The sequence below is a fragment of the Tursiops truncatus genome, chromosome 5, assembly GCF_011762595.2.
Source record: "Tursiops truncatus isolate mTurTru1 chromosome 5, mTurTru1.mat.Y, whole genome shotgun sequence".
Classification (NCBI taxonomy): domain Eukaryota; kingdom Metazoa; phylum Chordata; class Mammalia; order Artiodactyla; family Delphinidae; genus Tursiops; species Tursiops truncatus.
Genome location: NC_047038.1, coordinates 52,702,233 through 52,723,340, shown reverse-complemented (window position 1 = coordinate 52,723,340; position 21,108 = coordinate 52,702,233). Strand labels below are relative to the sequence as shown.

General features: G+C 34.3%; 1 protein-coding gene across 6 annotated transcripts in view; it reads right to left on the bottom strand.

Annotated features, from left to right (window-relative positions):
• Positions 1-21,108, bottom strand: part of TBC1D19 (TBC1 domain family member 19) — a 197,611-nt gene that overhangs the window by 86,959 nt on the left and 89,544 nt on the right. For all 6 annotated transcript variants that reach the window (XM_073805135.1, XM_033856908.2, XM_019928045.3 and 3 more), the window contains 4 exons: positions 19,045-19,083; positions 17,413-17,525; positions 8,335-8,409; positions 4,997-5,059 (listed from right to left, as the gene is read on the bottom strand). In XM_073805135.1, the coding sequence (XP_073661236.1) occupies positions 4,997-5,059; positions 8,335-8,409; positions 17,413-17,525; positions 19,045-19,083 (290 nt within the window). The remainder of the gene's footprint in view (positions 1-4,996; positions 5,060-8,334; positions 8,410-17,412; positions 17,526-19,044; positions 19,084-21,108) is intronic.

Below are 21,108 nucleotides of genomic sequence, written 5' to 3'. Positions count from 1 at the left end.
TAGTACTTACTATCTGTGATATTAATTAACTTAATATCCAATGCTGTACATAAACACTTTAAAACAATTTCAAAACATTTTTGCCTCCCTAGCTAGAATGTAATAAGCCCATCAAAGGTGGTATCATTTACATATAAGAATCAATAAATATTTACTGATGATCAATCTGCTTTTTCTCAGAGAATGCATCCATTGTTTATAAATGGTTCTGTTTTTCAGACTTAGTCACTTATAAGTTTTCCAAGTTTATGGGGTACACAAAGATGAGTATATCCTCAAGGGCTAATTCTGGCACTATTTGGAGAAATTGTTACTACTCTCATTTAAAATGATATCCTTACTGACCCTGTTCATCAAATGAGGCAGATATGTTGCCTGGCAAATCTCTTTTACTACCACCAAAAAGCCTTTGTAGTTGTAACTTAAAATTGACAATTCTCTTCTTTCCAGTCACCAAAGGGGATGAAATCGTCAAATTTACACTTTTTCTACCCACACACTGAAGTAGAATAGTCAACACACTATAAATCATATGATTATTGGCCTTTGGTTGATATTATAATTTATGTATTCATGTTTACTGTCATAATACTAAACATTTATGGGGGAGAAATTATAAAATAATCAAATAAGCTATAAAAAGTACTATAAATAAAAAGTATGAAAAATACTACATAGGACTTTAAAAGCATACTTCAGATGGCCATGTTTGCATTGGGAAGCAGGGAGTGGGTCAGGGAAGGTATTTGTGAGTAAGTGATATTTTAGCTGAGAGCTGAAGGAAAAATAGGAAATTTATTAGAGGAAGAGGGGAGGGTAACAGTCTTTTACATCAAAGGAATTGCAGGTCTCATGGCCCTGAGGTAGAAAGAAGTATAGTGAACTTGAGGACTAAAAGATCAGAGTGGTTGGAATACACTGTACCAGAGTGTCAGGGCAGAGGTGAACAATGAGGCTGAAGAGGTGGACCAGTGCACGCAGAGTCATGTAGGCTTCATGAAGGATTTTGGTCTTTTTGGTTTTAATCTCACAAGTAACATGAATTGATTGGTGTTTTTACAAGACCACTCTGAGCAATCAGGCAAGACAAAGAAAAGAAGGCATCCAAACAGGAAAGAGAGAAATAAAATTATCTTTATTTGCAAATGATATGATCTTATATGTAGAAAATCCTAAGAATTCCACCAAAAATCTGCTAGAACTAAACAATGAATTCAGTAAAGTTGCAGGATACAAAATCAACATACAGAAAACAGCTGTGTTTCTATACACTAACAGCAAAACATCTGAAAAAGAAATAAATAATTCCATTCACTATAGTATCAAAACCAATAAAATACTAAGGAATAAGTTTAACCAAGGAGGTGAAAGATCTGTACACTGAAAAGTACAAGACTTTGATGAAAGAAACTGAAGAAGACACAAATGGAACAATATCCCATGTTCATGGATCCGAAGAATTAGCATTGTTAAAATGTCCATACTACCCAAAGCCATCTATAGATTCAATGCAATCCCTATTTAAATTCCAATGGCATTTTTTTCACAGAAATAGAAAAACAATCCTAAAATTTGTATAGAGCCACAAGAGAACCTGAGTAGCCAAAACAATCTCAAGAAAGAATAACAAAGCATCATACTTCCTGATTTCAAGCTATGCTACAAAGCTATAGTAATCAAAATAGTATAGCACTGGCATAAAAATAGACACACAAGCCAACGGAATAGAATCGAGAGCCCAGAAATAAACCACACATAAATAGTCAAGTAATATTTGACAAGGGAGCCACGAATACTCAATGGAGAAAGGATAGTATCTTCAATAATAAATAGGGTTGGGAAAACTGGATAACCACATGCAGAAGAATGAAATTAGACTCGTATCTTACCCCACTCACAAAAATGAACGTGAAATGGATTTAAGACTTAAATGTAAGACCTGTACCATAAAACTCCTAGAAAAAAACACAGAAAAAAAGCTCCTTGACTTCACAGAGATTTTCTGGATATGACAGTAAAACCACAAGCAACAAAAGCAAAATAAGTAAGTGGGACTACATCAAACTAAAAAGCTTCTGTAAAGCAAAAGAAATAAACAACAAAATGAAAAGGATGGGAGGATGGGAGAAAATATTTCCAAATCATATATCTGATAAGGGGTTAATATCCAAAATATATTAAGAATTCTTACAACTCAATAGCAAAAAAACAAAAAAAAACCCAATTAAAAAATGGGCAGAGGAACTGAATAGAAGTTTTCCAAAGAAGACATACAAATGGCCAACAGATACATGAAAAGGTAGTCAACATCAATAATCATCAGGGAAATGTGAATCAAAACCACAATATGTTATCACCTCAGGCCTGTTAAAATGGCTATCATCAAAAAGACAAGACAAAGAAAGTATTGGGGAGGGTACAGAGAAAAGGGAACCCTAGTGCACTGTTGGTGGGAATGCAAGTTGGTACAGACACTACAGAAAATAAATATGGAGGTTACTCAAACCTGCTCTCCACAGAGGTCTGCCCTGTGAGTTGAAGGCAGGGAGTCCCTGACTTCTTGGCTGCATTCTTCTGGAATGTAGCATCTGCAACACAGAGCTGAGGAGTGTGAGAAATACTGGTTACCTGACCCTCATATAGAGATACTTCAGCCCTTGACTAGAAGTTATAGGGAAACGGAACCCCATCTTCCTGGCCACACTCAGCTGAATTGAAGCTTCCATCATGATGATCTGGGGGTGAGGGGAGGGAGAGAGTGCATCACGACTCAAGTGCTACAGACTGTTCTGAGCTTTAGTAGCTTTTCTTGAATAAATGTTTTTTTTTGTTGTTGTTGTTGTTGCTGTCTTCATGTATGACCTTAACACAGATTCCAGATTTTTTTTTTTTTTTTTTTTTGCGGTACACGGGCCTCTCACTGTTGTGGCCTCTCCCGTTGCGGAGCACAGGCTCCGGACGCGCAGGCTCAGCGGCCATGGCTCATGGGCCTAGCCGCTCCATGGCATGTGGGATCTTCCCGGACCAGGGCACGAACCCATGTCCGCTGCATCGTCAGGCGGACTCTCAACCACTGCGCCACCAGGGAAGCCCCAGATACTTTAAATATTTTTGTTTTTTAAATAATTTTCACTGATTTTGATTTTTCTGCTAGGGATGGTTCTGTGGACCTCCTTATGATACAATACCAAAACTAATCATTTCCACTCAATATTTCTTAAGTATGGAAACAAACATTAATATATAAATGAAGCATTAACTTTACTGTACATTCAAAATTTTACTGAGTACTAAGAATTAGGTACTAGGCTACATATTAGCTAGATAAGTAAATAAACTTTTAGATTTTTGTATTTTCCAACTTTTAATTATGTTGAAGAATGGGATTTTAAATCTTTACTGTTTTTTAAAATTAAAAAAATTAATGGCACATTTAAAATCACTGAAACTTCCTTAAAATTGTTTCCAGGGTTATTTCAAATTTTAGCTTTATAAATAAATTTTATAAAATCGTTGGAATTTAGTTCTTGGAATATATGATTAATTAAACCTTCTTGAGAGAATCTTATTTAACTCTTTTCTTAAACAGATGCACAACTACCACCACTATTACCAATTAGAAACCTGCTAATCCAGACAGCTGGGACTGATTTACATTTAATGAAGCAGAAATTGTCATGTGGAATCTAGATATTTTCTCCATGACACATGTTGACATTCACTCAAAATCAAATTATTAATCTTCTATCTATCTATCTATGTGTGTGTGATCTTTTAAAAAAGTATTATTTAAGCAATTCTACATAAATTTCATATTTCCTATTTGTGATAAGATGTTTCTATTTTAGTAGATATGAAAAAGACCTAGGTAAATCCAAACACCCACAATATCAGCACATGAAATGATCAAAGAGTAATCACAATGCTTCAAACTGATTTCAAAACATTTAATTATTTATTCAAGGCCTTTAATAGAAAACTATCATGTAAAATGCTTTCTCTGAACGTCTTGGGATGACTGAAATATGAACTGGACATTCAATTTAAGAATCCGTGCCTAATCAAAAACTCTACAAACAATAAATGCTGGAGAGGGTGTAGAGAAAAGGGGACCCTCCTACACTGTGGTGGGAATGTAAATTGGTACAGCCACTATGGAGAACAGTATGGAGGTTCCTTAAGAAACTAAAAATAGGGTTACCATATGATCCAGCAATCCCACTCCTGGGCATATATCTGGAGAAAACCATAATTCAAAAAGATACACATACCCCAATGTTCATTGCAGCACTATTTACAACAGCCAGGACTTGGAAGCAACCTAAATGTCCATTGACGGAGGAAAGGATAAAGAAGATGTGGTACATATATACAATGGAATATTACTCAGCCGTAAAAAAAGAATGAAATAATGCCATTTGCAGCAACATGGATGGACCTAGAGGTTGTCATACTGAGTGAAGTCAGTCAGACAAAGACAAATATCATATGATATTGCTTATATGTGGAATCTAAAAAAAAAAGGTACAAATGAACCTATTTACAAAACAGAAATAGAGTCACAGATGTAGAAAACAAACTTATGGTTATGGGGGGGGAGGGATAAATTAGGAGATTGGGATTGACATATATACACTACTATATATATATACAGATAACTAATAAGAACCTACTGTACAGCACAGAGAACTCTACTCATACTCTGAAATGACCTATATGGGAATAGAATGTAAAAAAGAGTTGATACATGTATATAAAAAAAAAATCTGTGCATATACCTCTCCTGGTTGGAGCAGATATGTAGCTCTTATTCTCCTACCTAGTCCCATGTAAGAACAAAAATTAACCTTATCCCAAACTTAGAACATTTAATTAGATAAAAAATAAACATAGTGGATTTCAGGAAGATTCAGTTAACAAAAGAGATATCTTCTAAAGTATCCTGAGTTAGAGAACTTAAAACAAGAACATTACATATTTTAATTTTTCAACTTACCTGATATAAGTAATCTTCAAATACAAAATAATAATCATCATTGCTTGCTGTCAATTTCACATCCTATAATTAAAAGTAGAGAGCACTGAAGAGAACCTAAATGAATATGTCTATAGTACTAAGACATAAAGGCAACATCTAGAAATAATACTGCAATGATTTTATTTTTATGTATGATTATAAACTTCTCAATTAGATTTTATCACTAGAATTATCACAGGTAAACTTATAAATTTACTTGACTAATATAAGTGACACATTATTTGACTACAAATTGTTCACAGTCTTTTTGGTTCCATTAGTAATTCTTTATTATTTATTTCAATTTTATCTCCTTTAAATCTAATATTTAGGTGTTTTAAAATTAGAAAAGGAGATGCAATCACAACATCCAAAAGCAACCATAGCAATCTGGCCTCAAATTACTGTTCCAATCTCATCTTCCACTATTCAGACCCACATTCTTGCCATTCCTCAAAATACCAAAAATCTTTCATGTTTTTGTGATGTTTCACTTGCAAGTCATTGCTTGCTAGCAAACAAACAAACAAACTAGACAATGTTTATCTTCAATCTCACCAGCAAGAAAACATACATAGTAGAAATATCGGAACAGTTACAAAGAAATATTGCAGGAATCTATGATAATATTGCTCAACCTACAAAATTCAATCAGACTATTGATCAAAGCAGCAATTACAGGAGGATGAAATGAGCTGTGGATGACTCTGGAGGTAGTGAATGTGTGCTACGCTTGGGAAAACTGAAAGACGCAGACTAAGAGGAAAGAAAGGAGCCAGTCTAAGTCACAACGTGGGCAGAGGCAGAGACCATGCAATCTCAACGAGGATGATATTGCCTCTAAGGGGTGAGACTTCGTTCCTGGGGATCAAAAACTTTTACATAGTACAATGGTTTGTGGACCTCCAAAGCTTATCCTTACCCACCAAAATCTTATTCTTTGGTATTTAATTTTTTTATATTAGAGAAAATTTTCTCTTTAGGGATAATAATGAAGAAAAGGTTGAGAAACACTGATAGAAACTGACAGGTCAACTGTCCATCATAGCAAGTGGTGGAAAACTGTAGATGGTGTGGATTCAAGGCAAGTTTGTGGGAAAAAAACACAGTCCAGAGAGAACCATTAGATATTTTAGCTTAGGGAGGGTTTGATGGTGTTCTGTATATAAGCATTGCCTTGTTTCATTAATTTCTTTAATCACTAAAATAATTCTACTTCACTTTCAGTTAAATTAAAAATGAGCCTTTGCCAAAGGGACTTGTAATGAAACTTCAAATAATTTAAAAATGCTCATTTCCTCAAGGGCTGACTTTAATAATGTTTGGAGTTGTTCCAATAAGATCAGCAGAACTCAACTAATACAAGTCAGAAACAACCAGAGACAGATATCTTCCTAAAAACACTCATGTTGTGGACAGTCAGGATTGATTCTAGCAGAACTTATATTCAATTCTTCAGACACAAACTGTTTACCTCTTTCTCATGACAGATTTGTTTTTTACTGATTCTAACTGAAATTCATGTTGGCAGCAAAGAGAACTCTCATGCTAGCACTCTTGGATTTTTTGAACAACTTCTCTTGTTGAGTCTTCTCTCATTTGAACAGAAAGGAGATTGAAGGTCTTAAAGCCCAAAAGATCTCTTAGGCTGTTGTTAAAATAATCCCCTGAGCACAATCATTTGACCTCAAAGTTAATAGTAGTACCTGTGATCCAAATCTATGTAAAAACTTCTGTGAGAGTCAAGACTTTTCATCAAAAGACTGCATCCTCTTAAATTTCCTCATCTTTTCTCTCTGTAGAGCACAGTGGTTAAAGGTACGGTTGTGAAGTCAGATTACCTAGATTCAAATCTTGGCTTTGCTATTTAATATATGAATTTAAACAAATTTCTTTACTCTTTCTTTACCTCAGTTCCCTCATCTGTAAAATGATAGTACTTCCTGTTTTGCTACAACACATGTATCAATATGTGGCTGGTGAGTAAGGGAATGATGGCAGTATAACATGAAAATTGTGTTCGTTCATATGCAATTTTTCTTTAAAAAAGGGAAGCCAGAACAGCAGAAGTAGAATTATAACCTTCAGCAGGAAAGGACAAAGTCCTCCACAGGCATGAGCCCTTATAACTGTATTTCAAGAGAATGGAAAATGAATGATTGCACGGGGGCCCCCTCTCCAGAGAGGCACACCCCCAGCCTTGCACATCTCTTAGCTTCTGCACTTCCTCTTGTGCCCACCTGAAAAGCAGCCCCAGTGGTGCTGTGCACCACTTCCATCTGCATTACTTTAGCATTTACACTTTATTATTTTTGTACATTTTTAATAACTCCTGCAGGAGCAGCCTGCCTGAGTTGTCCAATTCATCTCCCAATTATTGTTTCTATTAGCACTTTAGTTACAAAAGTGCTATTTTTCCTATAAGCTCTTATTTTTAAGCATGATTTTGCAGAATGCAAGTTTTTTCCAGGAAAAAATGCATTTATCATTTACAGCCCAAATGCTGGTATCTACCACCCAAGGTAGCTAACAGGATCAGATGACAATCTATGTAAAGAGTTTGGAACAATGTATGGCACATAGTAAGCAATCATTAAATGCTAGTAGTCATTGTTATAATTAACTTTGGTTATGTTTTACCCAGACAAATTTTTAGGTTCTTCTCTCCCCTGCTTCTAAGATCTGGAATAATATGCCCGTCTCCTCTATCTTACAAGTTCTAAATCTAAAATCCAAGTCTTTTAAACAACCCAATCATTAATCCAGAATCAGTCATATCCTATACCACGTTTTCAGCATCTGCATCTCGTCTCAATATCAGATGCCTGGAAACAAAAACTCAATGAATCCTTATCATAAAACTTGAGACGTGCTTAACTATATGTCTAGAAACTAAAAGAAATTAAAAATAAAACATGGCTTCAAAATAATAAAATAAATAAGCAGGCCCTAAAGACTGTGAGACAAATAAGATAAAAAAAATCCATAATCTCATTTTCCTTTTAGTTTCTTTTTATGTAGTTTGTGTGGAAAACTTGAATTTATAAGGACAGGAAATGCTTATCATTCTCTTAATCAATAAATGGGAGGGTCAGGAAAGGATTATGAGGACAGTTTCAACGGGAAGGAGGATAACATTGAATAGAAACTGCAAATTTTGAAGGTCAAACTTAACTTTGTAAGTATAATGATCACTTAAAATTATTTTTCAAGTTTAATATGTATCATCATGCATAGTGCAGTCCCTACATGTTGAAGACTCAATAATTGCTTAATGATATCAATGAAATGGAAAAACTATGTATACTTTTACTTACTTTATAAATTAAACTGTCCACCAAAAGGTCATGTTGTATCACATTAGTCTTAAGCTGCTCATAATACAAGATATCCTAGATTTAAAAGTTAAACAAACAAAAACATTAAAAGTCAATCACATTTTAAAGTCAGCCTCAAATAAATAATGCCTTTAATAAATAATGATCATTAATAGTATTATAAACACTAAGAGGATAAGGACTTTTTTTTTTTTAATTTGTTTATTTTTGGCTGCATTGGGTCTTTGTTGCTGCGTGCCATCTTTCTCTAGTTGCGGCCATCAGGGGCTACTTTTCGTTGTGGTGCATGGGCTTCTCATTGCGGTGGCTTCACAGGTTTCTCGTTGCGGTGGCTTCTTTTGTTGTGGAGCATGGGCTCTAGGCGCATGGGCTTCAGTAGTTGTGGCTCGCGGGCTCTAGAGCACAAACTCAGTAGCTGTGGTGCGTGGACTCAGTTGCTCCGCAGCATGTGGGATCTTCCCGGACCAGGGCTTGAGCCTGTGTCCTCTGCATTGGCAGTCCGATTCCTAACCACTGCCCCACCAGGGAAGTTCCCAGGACTTTTTTTTATTCACTACTACAGTCTCCATGCCTGGCCAATAGTAGATGATCAATAAATATACCTAATCCCATCCCTTAGGATAAAATCTGCTACCTGGTGGGTATTTAATCAATGTTTGCTAAATTGATTAACTGTAATTTAATAGCAAATGCAGGACTTCCCTGGTGGTGCAGTGGTTAAGAATCCGCCTGCCAATGCAGGGGACATGGGTTCGAGCCCTGGTCCAGGAAGATCCCACATGCCGTGGAGCAACTGAGCCCACGTGCCACAACTACTGAAGCCCCAGTGCCTAGAGCCTATGCTCCGCAACAAGAGAAGCCACTGCAATGAGAGGACCGTGCACCACAACGAAGAGTAGCCCCCGCTCACTGCAACTAGAGAAAGCCCGTATGCAGCAACGAAGACCCAACGCAGCCCAAAATAAATAAATTTATTTTTTTTAAAAAAGAAAAATATAGCAAATGCAGTATTTATTAAGTAATTACTAGGTGTCAGGAACTGTTTTACACATGAGTTAATCTATTTAATCCCATACCAACAAAATAAAACTGTTCAACAATGATTATTATTCCCATTTACATTTGAGAAAATAAGGCCCAGAGAAAGAAGTAACTTGCTGTCCAAGTCCACAAAGGTAGTAAGATTTGATCCCGGGAAAGCCCTGAAACCTATATAAAAACCCAGAGTGACTACACTATACTGCCTTTCTAATATCTAAATTATTATAAAATAAAAAAGTTTAAACATACTAAATCAGCCCTGGTAGTAAAAGTAATCATAGAGCATATGAAAAACATCAGGGTTTTTTTTTAGATTAAAAATCCTTTATTATTCATTTTTTAGTTCAAAATATAATGATTATAACTATACAGAATCCTATGCAGTTAACCTGTACATGATTTAAGCACAGCTTGAGAAGATACATAAATTTCCAAGAGATAATGAGAAACACTCTCATCTCATCTGGCTAATGGACAATAATAAGGGTTTAGGACTTTGATTTATGGGTTTTGATTTAAGGGTTTTATTTAAGGTTTTATTTAAGGGTTTATGACATTGATCAATAGAATCAGCAGTGTACTTTTCTTTACATCTGAGTCCAGGTTTTTAGAAAAGTAAATAAAAATCAGTTATAGCACAGGGAACTCTGCTCAATATTCTGTAATAACCTAAATGGGAAAAGAATTTGAAAAAGAATAGATACATGTATATGTATAACTGAATCACTTTGCTGTACACCTGAAACTAACACACTGATAAGCAATGATACTCCAATATAAAATAAAAATTTTTTAAAATTGTAATAGCAAAAAAATCAGTTAAAAAAAAGAAAAGAATATGGTATTATATTAGAAAATCTAACTCTAAACAGTGATAAGATTTGGCTAATGTTTAATTTAATAGAGAATAAGAAATAAGAAGGAAGAGAGGAAAGATAGGAAGAAGAGAAAAGGGGAGGAAAGGAAAAAGAAGAAAAGACAGGGGAAGGCAGAGAGGGAGGAGGGACATAAGACGTAATCCAGTTAAGCATCAGGCTAATAGTTGGTCGGGGTGTTCATAATAAATAATAAAGGTTAAAAAAAAAAGGTTAAGACTAAATGGGTAGTAGTTGTGTTAAAGAGAGATGGAAATATCATCTCACTACTTCAGCTGATCCCTGTGTTCCTCCAAATCCCTCCATCCATGTCTTGGGCATTTTAGCCCTGGTTTCCACCCATATCCAAATACTGCTTGGCTCCATCAGTACATCCCAGTCTACGTGATTCTTTCTGAAGACATTCCCTCAAATAAGAGTTGTGAGACAGGTTCGTCTGGGACAAAGAAGAATATCTGTTGCATGCAGCTGCCTTGGCAGGGTGGTGTCCAACCCTATGTTTCCTGAAACACGATTTCTTTGTCTTGAAAGATGCTTAATACACAGTTCTCTGATTTGAGGCAAAGTGCTCTTTGCATAAAGATAATCTGGGGATTTACTGGCTATTTTTAGTCATTTTAATTTTAATTAAAAAGCCTTACTTTGTTCTCATTCATGTTGTTTTGATTTCTTACCTAAAGCAAAATTATTTTACTATTTTATTTACCTTCTATTGTATTTATTAAATCCATCTCTCTGGCTAGAATAAAAAAACATTTTTAAAGGCAGGAACAGCACCTAATTCAAATACCAATCCTTGACAACGGGCAAAGGGCATAGTATTATACTTTAATGTCTTCTAGGGAACACAGTGGAAAAGCTAAGATGCTTAGAGTTATGTCTCTTCTTAAAAATAAAATAAGTTTAAAATTACAAACTGATATATGACCATTAAAATAAGTGAAACAATCTAAAGCTGGATAAAGAAAAAGTTAATAACCTTTTCTTCTTCCCTGCCACCACACTGAAGAAACTAATGTTATTTGTATTGTATTTGTAACATTATTTGTAATTTGTATTCTTCCATACTTTTCTCCATGCGTATACAAATATATAATATTTAAGGATTTTAGTTGTTTTTTAACATAAAATGGAATCATTCTATACTTATTTTTCAGTTTCTAGTGTATATCATGGTCATCTCTCTATGTCTTTTTAATAACTACATATACTTTAATATTTTTGAAGCTGTGCTACAGATGTATCACAATTTATTTAACCATTCCTTTAGCCTATAGATGGCTACTCAGGTTGTTTCTAGTTGTTTGTCACTACAAATACTGCAATAAATATCCTCATGCACATATGCTTTTGTATCTATGGGATAAACTGGCAAAGGTAGGATTGTAGGCTGAAGGCCATATATACACACACACACACACACACACACACACACACACACACATATATCTTTAGTTGGACTACAAATTGCCTAACTACTTTCCAAAAAAGTATCAATTCAAATTCCCACCAGCAACCCATGAAGCACAAAGTTTACCTATATCCTCACCATTTTAACTTTTCCATGGATGAAAAATGGTTATCTTACTGTTGTATTAATTTGCACTTTCCCAAATACTAATAAAGTTGACATTCTTTCATATGCTTACTGGTCATTTGAATTTCCACTTCAATGACTTACATATTTTTCTATTAGATTACATTTATTTTATTAACTTGTCAGGCTCTTTATTGATAATGAGGATTAACCTTTTGTCATTTGTGTTACAAATACTTTTTCTTCAAATTAATATGTGTTGTTTGATTTTTGTTTATGGTATACATTGACAAATTTTTAAAAAACTCTTTATGGCTTTGGATTTTCTTGCTTCCCTTAGGCAAGGCTCTCCTACATCACATGTTTATACAAATATTTTTCTAGTTTTTTCTAAAATTGACTTTTTTTTTTTTTTTTTTTTGCGGTACATGGGCTTCTCACTGTTGTGGCCTCTCCCGCTGTGGCGCACAGGCTCCGGATGTGCAGGCTCCGCGGCATGTGGGATCTTCCCGGACCGGGGCATGAACCCGTGTCCCCTGCATCGGCAGGCGGACTCCCAACCACTGCGCCACCAGGGAAGCTCCTAAAATTGGTATTTTTAATCTAAATGTTTATAACCTACCTGGAATTTATTTTTATATATGGTAAGCCAAAGGTCTGAGTTTTCTTTCAGAAGGATGGTTATCAGCATCCTTTATTAAATAAACCATGCATTTCCAATTGAAATAAAACTCCAACACCTCCCTATCAGAAATAGATTCAGCAGGCAGAAAATCAGTAAGGTCGAAGTTGAACTCAACAACACCATCAATCAACTGGATATGATGGACACCTGTACACTACTTTATCCAATAACAGTAGAATACACATTCCTCTCAAACTCACATGGAACATTCACTAAGATAGACCACATTCTGGGTCATAAAACATAGCCTTAACAAATTTAAAAGAATAGAAATCATACAATGTCTGCTCTCAGACCACAGTGGAATTAAACTAGAAATCAATAACAAAAAGATAACTGGAAAATCCTCAAATACAGGGAGATTAAACAACATACTTCTAAATAACACATGGGTCAAAGAAGAAATCTCAAGAGAAAGTTAAAAATATTTTGAACTAAATGAAAAGGTAACTTATCAAAATTTGTGGGATGCAGTAAAAGCAGTGCTTAGATGGAAATTTATAGAATTGAATGCATGCATAAATTAGAAAACAAGAAAGATCTAAAAATCAATAATCTAAGTTTCCACCTTAGGAAACTAGAAAAAGAAGAACAAATTAAATTGAAAGTAAGCAGAAGAAGAGAAATGATAAGAATTAGAGCAGAAATAAATGAAATTGAAAACAGGAAATCAATAGAGAAAAATAATTGAAACAAAAAGCTAGTTCTTTGAAAAGATCAATAAAACGAATGAGCCTTTAGCCAGGCTAACTAAAAAAAAGAAGAGAAAGGACACAAATTACCCAAATCAGAAATGAAGGAGGGTACATCACTACAGATCCTATGGACATTAAAAGGATAATAAAGGTATACTATGAACAATTCTCTGCCCACAAATTTGATAACCTAGATGAAATGGATCAATTACTTGAACAAGACAGAATTTGCTGAAACTCACACAAGAAGAAACAGACAAGCGGAATAGGCCTACATCTATTAAAGTAATTGATTTAATAATTAATAAGTGTCTAAAACAGACAGTACCAGGCCCAGAGGGCCTCATTGGTGAATTCTACCAAACATTTAAGGAAGAAATTCTGCCAGTATTCTACAATCTCCTTCAGAGAACAGAAGCAGAAGGAATACTTCTTAATTCATTCTATGAGGCCAACATTACCCTAATACCAAAGACATTATAAAACAAGAATTTATAAAATATAACAATTACCAATAATGTAATAGGATATTTCAAGAGTATTTTGTATAAGCTTTGGCAAAATAGATATTTAACAGTAATAAATTATGATTATAAAAAGCAATCTTTGAAAAGCAAAATAGCCCAAATTTTTAGCATCAGAGAATATTTAAATTTTAGTATATGTATCTATTTTATATTTTATGCAGACTTACACACTATCTCTTTAACTAAAGAAAAAAGGAAATATACTCTCAGGAAGTCAAAGAACTCACAGAACATTTCTAACAGTTTATACTTAATTGTTCATTAAGCATTTAGATGAGCTGACCATTTCTAGACGCTGTACAAGATACTGACTTTACAGATGATGAAGAAGAAAAAAATCCCTGTCCTCAGGTACTCAATCTAGAAAGGGAGGCAGCCAAATAAAGTAAGAAGTATGGTATATGTTTCTCTGTCTTTAGGTCTCTGCTCCTGCACTGGTTATGGTGGGAGAAAAATGAAGGATGTATCTAAGAGTAGCAGTGATGGAGTTGGGAGAAGACAAGGTAGAGGAGATATTAGGAAGGCTTCTCAGAAAAGGTGATGGAATAAACTGCATGTGAAAGAAAAGTAGAATATCCAAGAAGACAAAAGTCTGACAAGGTTTTTTTTTTTTTCAGGTGGGAAGAGAGATAATTCAGCATCTCTTGGATGACCACAAATAAATTGAGGTAAAGATTATACCTTTTCTTTTAGATATCATGAGTCTGATACACTTTCAGACCATGTATTAGAGTTCTACAGGAAACTGGAAATAAAAGTTTTAGGCTTAAGACAAAGTTTGGTTGAAAACAGAGTTGAAGCCATTATGGAAAAGGTGACTGTGGATGAGACAGTCCAGGGAAAATGTGCAGGGTGAAAAGAGGATCAAAATTGAATTCTGAGAAATACAAGCACTTGAGGTCTAGCAGGCGAACCCAAATGCAGACTTAAAAAAAAAGAAAAAAAAAAAAAGAAAAAGAGGGAAAGAAGAACTAAGAAAACAGGATGAACTAAATTAAAGACCAAGAATATTTCAAGGGCAGAATAGATAATAGTATCAAATGCAGTAGATGTGAAGACTAAAATGTATCCACTGTTCCTTGGTAACTTTAGCTAGGACAGTTATAGTCATGTAGTGGGGTGTATGCCAGACTATGGTAGACTGAGTGATTAATGGGATTAAGGAAGTAGGAGCATCTAGCATAGACTTTTCTTGCACAAGGTTTAGATGTAAAAGTAGAGGCAAGAACAGGTGCTGATGCAAGTAAGTTTACAGGTTTGGTGGAAGGAATTTGAATGAGTTCCTTCTGATGACTTCTGTTTTCTCTGGTTAGGAGAAGGTGAGATCTTTTGCTAAGACTCTGAAAATAAGTGGCTGAGGAGAGTGAAGGACAGAAACAGGCACTGGGAAGACTAGGTGAGCTGACCAGAAAGATCTAGGATGGTCAGGCATTATTGCAGACCTTTAGGTCAGGTTGTGGAGAACCTTATTGTGAAATCACTAAAGGAAATCTTAAATGTTAATACTCATCTTGGCTATCTTATCAGTAAGCAAGAACCTAGAGCAAAGTATAAGACAATTTTCTACTTTTAATTAGCAAACTGAAATTAAGCAAAAAGATTTAAATATGAATGTTTACTAAATATGGATATTTTGATCCAGAGATCTAGAGAGCTGTAGAAAAGAAAACATATAAAAGCAATTCTTTTAAACTTATCACATATTTTCTTAAAAAGAGAAAAAAATCAAAGTTAAATAATGTTCTAGTAAAAGTACTAAATAAATTAACTGCTAGGAACTTAAAGCATTAAATCCCAAGTCTTTCTATTGAGGTAAGATTTTAAAAATAGCTTTATGAGTGTGAAATTTGAAATATTCCATTTATCTAACTCCTCAACTATGATGCATTTGTATGTGTAGCTTATTTTAAGTGATTGGAAAGTAATTGAACAAAAAGTTCTGATAAAGTGTTCTTCATAAGAAGTAAGTATTCTCCCTCTCTCTGCCTCTCGCTCTCTCCCCCTCCACCCTCTAATGTACCACCTACAACAATTATTTCGGAACCGCTATAGTTTGTTCAGGTCACACATTTACAGTGAAAATAAATGTAAGTGATAGAAAATGTTTTATTCAATAAAATCAAGATTGCCTTCTGATAATATTAATTTCTATTTACAGATTTGCCATTTTGAATATAGAAAATCAAGATAACTTAACTCCAGAATTCAAGTGTAAAAACTGCCTTTGAACTTTATACAATCATTATCTGGGATTACTACTTTTATTCTACAACTATACTTCTGGAAAGATTCTAAATCTATTTTTGAAATGGTAGTAGTTAGTTCCTCTGCAGAGACAGGACATGCTAACTTAGCTCCTGATCAGTGAAGTTGGTAGGTCATCTACACAGGTCAGGACAAGAACTACTACCTCTTCTACAAGAGTTGATACACTCACAAAAAATGCCCAGCGTACACTCAAAACTGTTTTGTAAACTGTTACTTTTAAAGTGTCACCTCAAAACATCAGTAGTATCATTTGGTTTAAAACTGCTCTAAAATAAATCACAAGGTTTATTCTTTCAAAAAGGAAGCAAGTGATTTTTGATAGTGCTGTTCAGAGCGGGAGATTTAAAATACACACACACACACACACACACACACACACACACACACAAGCATGCATACACAATTTGCAAAGGTTACAGGTGTAGTTTTTATAATATATGTTAATAATGTTTGATTTTCTTAAAAACTGCATTATTATAAATTATAATTAATTTATAACATAATTACATGTAATATGTAATTACTATTGCTACCATCAATGGTGACCTGTTATATCAAGTACTGTGTTAATAAAAGACTCACATAGATTTCATTTAATTCTTTCAACCACACTGGGATATAAAAATTATTACCTATATCTAAGTATGGGTAAGTTGAAGTTTGAAGAAATTTAACTCACTCAATGACTTATTTCAAATAAGTTGAGGGAGCTAGGAGTTGAAACTAGGTCATATGATTCTAAACAAAACCCATATTTTTAACTGCTAGGTTAGGGAACTATTAGTTTGCTATTTATTAAGATCTTTAAATAGATGATTTATAGGATCAGTGGGCTTCAGCAAAAAAAAAAAAAAAAAAAATTCTCCAAAATATTTCAAAAAGAATCAATGTCTTACACTTGTTTCTTTGTTGAATCTATTACCTGTCTGTTGGTGATTTCTCTTCATATTCATTTTATTTCCTAAAATAAGATGTTCTTATACTTAGAAAAATAACATTCCCACATAATCTGTCAATTTTTAAACCCATAAAAATCGTGCATATTTTGAAAGTAACTGTAGGGACAAAGTAGTCATTTACGTATATCGAGCTGTCCATCTTTATTGCTCCCTATTATAACTCCCAGTTCTACCACACATCTTCACTGATCTGAATTGGTGGACTCCACTTCTTAAGATTTTACTTATTGTTCTGTTGTATGTATAGGTTCACCCTATCCAACTAATTATTAATAACAAAAACATCTATGTTAAGCACACAGTGATTAAATTTTATGTTAATCTTATCTTAGAACTCTAAACTACAGTGAATTTGAAAATTAAAAAGGGAGTAAATATTAGACTAAGAAAAAAATATTTCTACTTTGAATGCAGGTCTTTGAAAAACAAATATCAAATCTGGCCCATCCTTTTTCCCTTTTTCTTCTTACCTCAGGTTGGCTGGAAATATTCAAAATGAGAGCCCATAATTCAGCTCTCAGTGCTGTGGGACTTCCTTGTCTGATGTACTGTTGAGCAGCAGCACTATCTTGTTCTGATAGAACTGTCAAAAGTATATTAAAATCTCATTAGAAAATTCATAATGTAAGAAATAACATTGAAATCTTTAAAAATCTTTTGGGAAGCTAACATTTCATCTTTATGTCTAACATAACTGCATCATATCTTGACAATCTTCTTTTACTCTCAGATTTTTGATGTGGCCTTATTTACAGCCCTGTAAGTTTCAAGCCGTAAGCTCCTCCACCTCCTACCCCATCAGGTGAAAGTTTTTAATGTAGGTACCTTGATTTCACTGTGCTTTAACTATAGCTCCATGGATGTGAAACTTGTGATCCATATGTAGAATAATTTTTGGATTTCATCATCACATGAAGTCATAGCTACAGAAACCCTAAATTTCTTATGCATATTCTACTAAGTCATGAATGTTCTAGTGTTTGGAAGTGGTATACTATTTGAAGTATTATGACTGAGAATTCTAAAGAATGTAGATATCCATTCTATTCGATGACATTTTAGCTATCTGCCAAAATCAACAGAAGAGAGGGATTTTTAAAGAAGTAAAAACAAAAAGATCTGATAACCTTTTAAAAAGGCCAAAAATTATTCATAAGCAGTCAAGTTCACAAAATTAATATATTATCCTTTTGTTTTCATCTTTATGTTAATGAAAATACTAGCTATTAAGTCTGGAAATTAAGCCCCTGTCCAAAACAAACAAACAAAACCAAAAAATAAAAACAAAAGAAGAAATACTAGACAACTGCTGATATTTGTCAAACAGTTTTGTTTTCTTATATTTTCTTCTTAAAAGAAAAAGGAAAAAAATCTTACACTAAATGAGAATGAAACAAAGGGACCACATGATAACTTGCAATTGTGTTTAATGAAAATATCAAATCATACAAATGCAGTCTTCTAAATAAATAGGATTCTGAAAAATTGAACTAGGGAGTTTAGAACATGATAATATAATTGCCATAGAAGATTTATTCTGACACAAGACTTACCTGCACTTCATATTTCAAAGACAAAACAGGATTTATAAAAATAAGGAAAAGAATCTTAAAAAGATGGGGAAAATTTGTTCTCCAGAACACTAACAGCTGCTTCAGTTATTAAGCCCTACCATGGTGAACGGTCGCTGGGAAGTGTGACAGCTATTATTCTCTCCTGATGCAGGAGCATATTCCTATTAACACTAATGAGAAGGGTGTGGGCACATCAAAGAGAGAACCTGGCTCTTTGATTTTAAAATGAAATTCTACTGTTGAATGGATTAAGCTAATATCCTTGAGAAATGCATGCCTGCATTTATCATTTCCTTTTTAGTGAACCATCTGTGTACTTCTTTACCTGACATTTATTGATAAAGCCAAATTGATGCATTTCCCCTCTTTATAAAGATTCCCATTGTTTTATCTACATTGTTAAATTTTTTTCCTTTTTAGGTCTTTAGCTTCTCAGAGATTAAATTTCAGTTGAGGGTATACGATGCAGACATTTACTTGAGACTATCTCATTTTCAGAAATTAAAATAAGTATAATCAAAAGCTTACCTTTTTGCCCAATACGTACATGCTCATTTTCAAAAAGCTCTAAAAATGATAAAATAAATAAAATTATTAGATACAAATATAATCAGCCACATTTAGAACAATATTATGTAAATGTTTTCTGGTGTTGATGCTTTTAATTATTTTCAAAGCTGAATGGCTCTCCAGGAAACTATAAGAATATTTATCTTTATATGTGGAAAAATCTTTTTTCTAAGTTATTTCAAGTTTGTAGAAATGAAAAGGAAATATATTTAATCAGAAGAAAAGATTGATAAACTAATTTTCTTTGTTAAAATAATACAGAATATCTTCTCACAACACAAATGTTTGTCCATTCATCTTTGACTTTTTTTCCTAAAAACAAAACAAAACTTATTGATAGCTTTATTTGCAAATCCCTACTTCTACTCTAATCTACCATGAAAGCAAATCTAATAAAAGCCTTAATACTTTATAGGAAATCCCACTATACCAATGCCATTTAAAAAGATTGTATGGGAGAAACAAAGATTTGTTTTTAAAGTACCAATCATAATGGAAATAACCTCCTAAACTAGATCATATTAAAACAGAGAAACATCTGTTCATCAAAAGGTACCACTGAGAGTGAAAAGGTAAGTCACGGAGTGGAAGACTGTATTTGCAATACATATATCCAGCAAAGGACTTGTACTTAGAACATGTAAAGCACTCCCGGTAAGTCAATTTAAAAAAGACAACTATCTGATACAAATAGGCAGAAGCTGTGAACAGGTTCTTTACAAAAGAGGTAATCCAATGGACCAATAAACATATGAAAAGATGCCCAACCACATCAGTCACCAGAGAAATGCAATTAAAACCATTATGAAATACACACCCATCACAATGGCTAAAATGAAAAAGAGTGACAATTCTAAATGCAAAGGAAATGGAGCAAATGAGCTTCTCATACAAAGGTGGTAGCAGTGTGAATCAGTACAGCCATCTTGGAAAACTGTTTGGCAACATCTACTAACACTGAATATATGCACACCCTATGATAGCAGCACATCGCTCTCAGGTGCGCATCTTATACCTATGTGCACCAGGAGACTTACACAAGAATGTGCACAGAAGCACTACTGATAATAGTCAGCCCCCTATGTCTGTGGATTCAACCAACCACGGATTGAAAACATTTGAAAAAAAATTCCAGAAAGTTCAAAAAAGCAAAACTTGAATTTGCTGTGTGCCAAGCACTACACTGAATCTGTGTGAATGAACTGATGTGTTGGCATACCCTGCTGTAGTCTCCCGCCATTTCATGGATCCTCAGTCTCCAGCACTTGAATTTGAGTATTGTTCACCTTGTGTCTCGTTTGTCACTTACGTTGTGTGCACCCTTTGTTTCTGTGAAAAAATGGCTCCTAAAGAGCAATTAAGTGGTCAAAACAATCCCTCAAAAGCTATGTAAAGCAATTATACTCCAATAAAGATGTTAAAAATAATAATAATAATTTTTTAAGAAGCTAAACAATACCTCAAAGGCTAAGAGGGAGCGTTAAGTGCTATCTCTCAACAAGAAAATTAAAATCTTAGATCTTTTGAAAAGCGGCATATTTCTTGCCAAGGTGGGCCATAAGGTCAGTAAAAACAAATTGAGCATTTGCAAAATAAAGCAGAAAGAAGCTGAAATTTGTGGAAGTGTTTGTGCTGCCCCTACAACAGCAAAAGTGGTCTCTCATTCATGACAAATTGCTCACAAAGGCGTCAAGTATGTGGCTGGAGGACATGTCACAGAAGCATATCCCTGTTCATGGCAAAATGATGTGTGAAAAAGCACTTAGCCTCTGTGAATACTACTGTGACGGGGTTGAGGAGAATGAAGGAGTTTAAGGCTCATAAGGGATGGCTGGCTAACTATGTAAAGTGCTACAGCCTCAAGAACTTAGAGATCATGGGAGAATCAGCATTGGCTGATGCCAAGGGAGCTTCAGCGTTCTCAGAAGAGCTCAAAAAACTTATAGAAGAGAAAGGCTACCTTCCAGAGCAAATCTTCAATTGTGATGAAATGGGCTTGTTCTGGAAGATGTCCAATCGTAC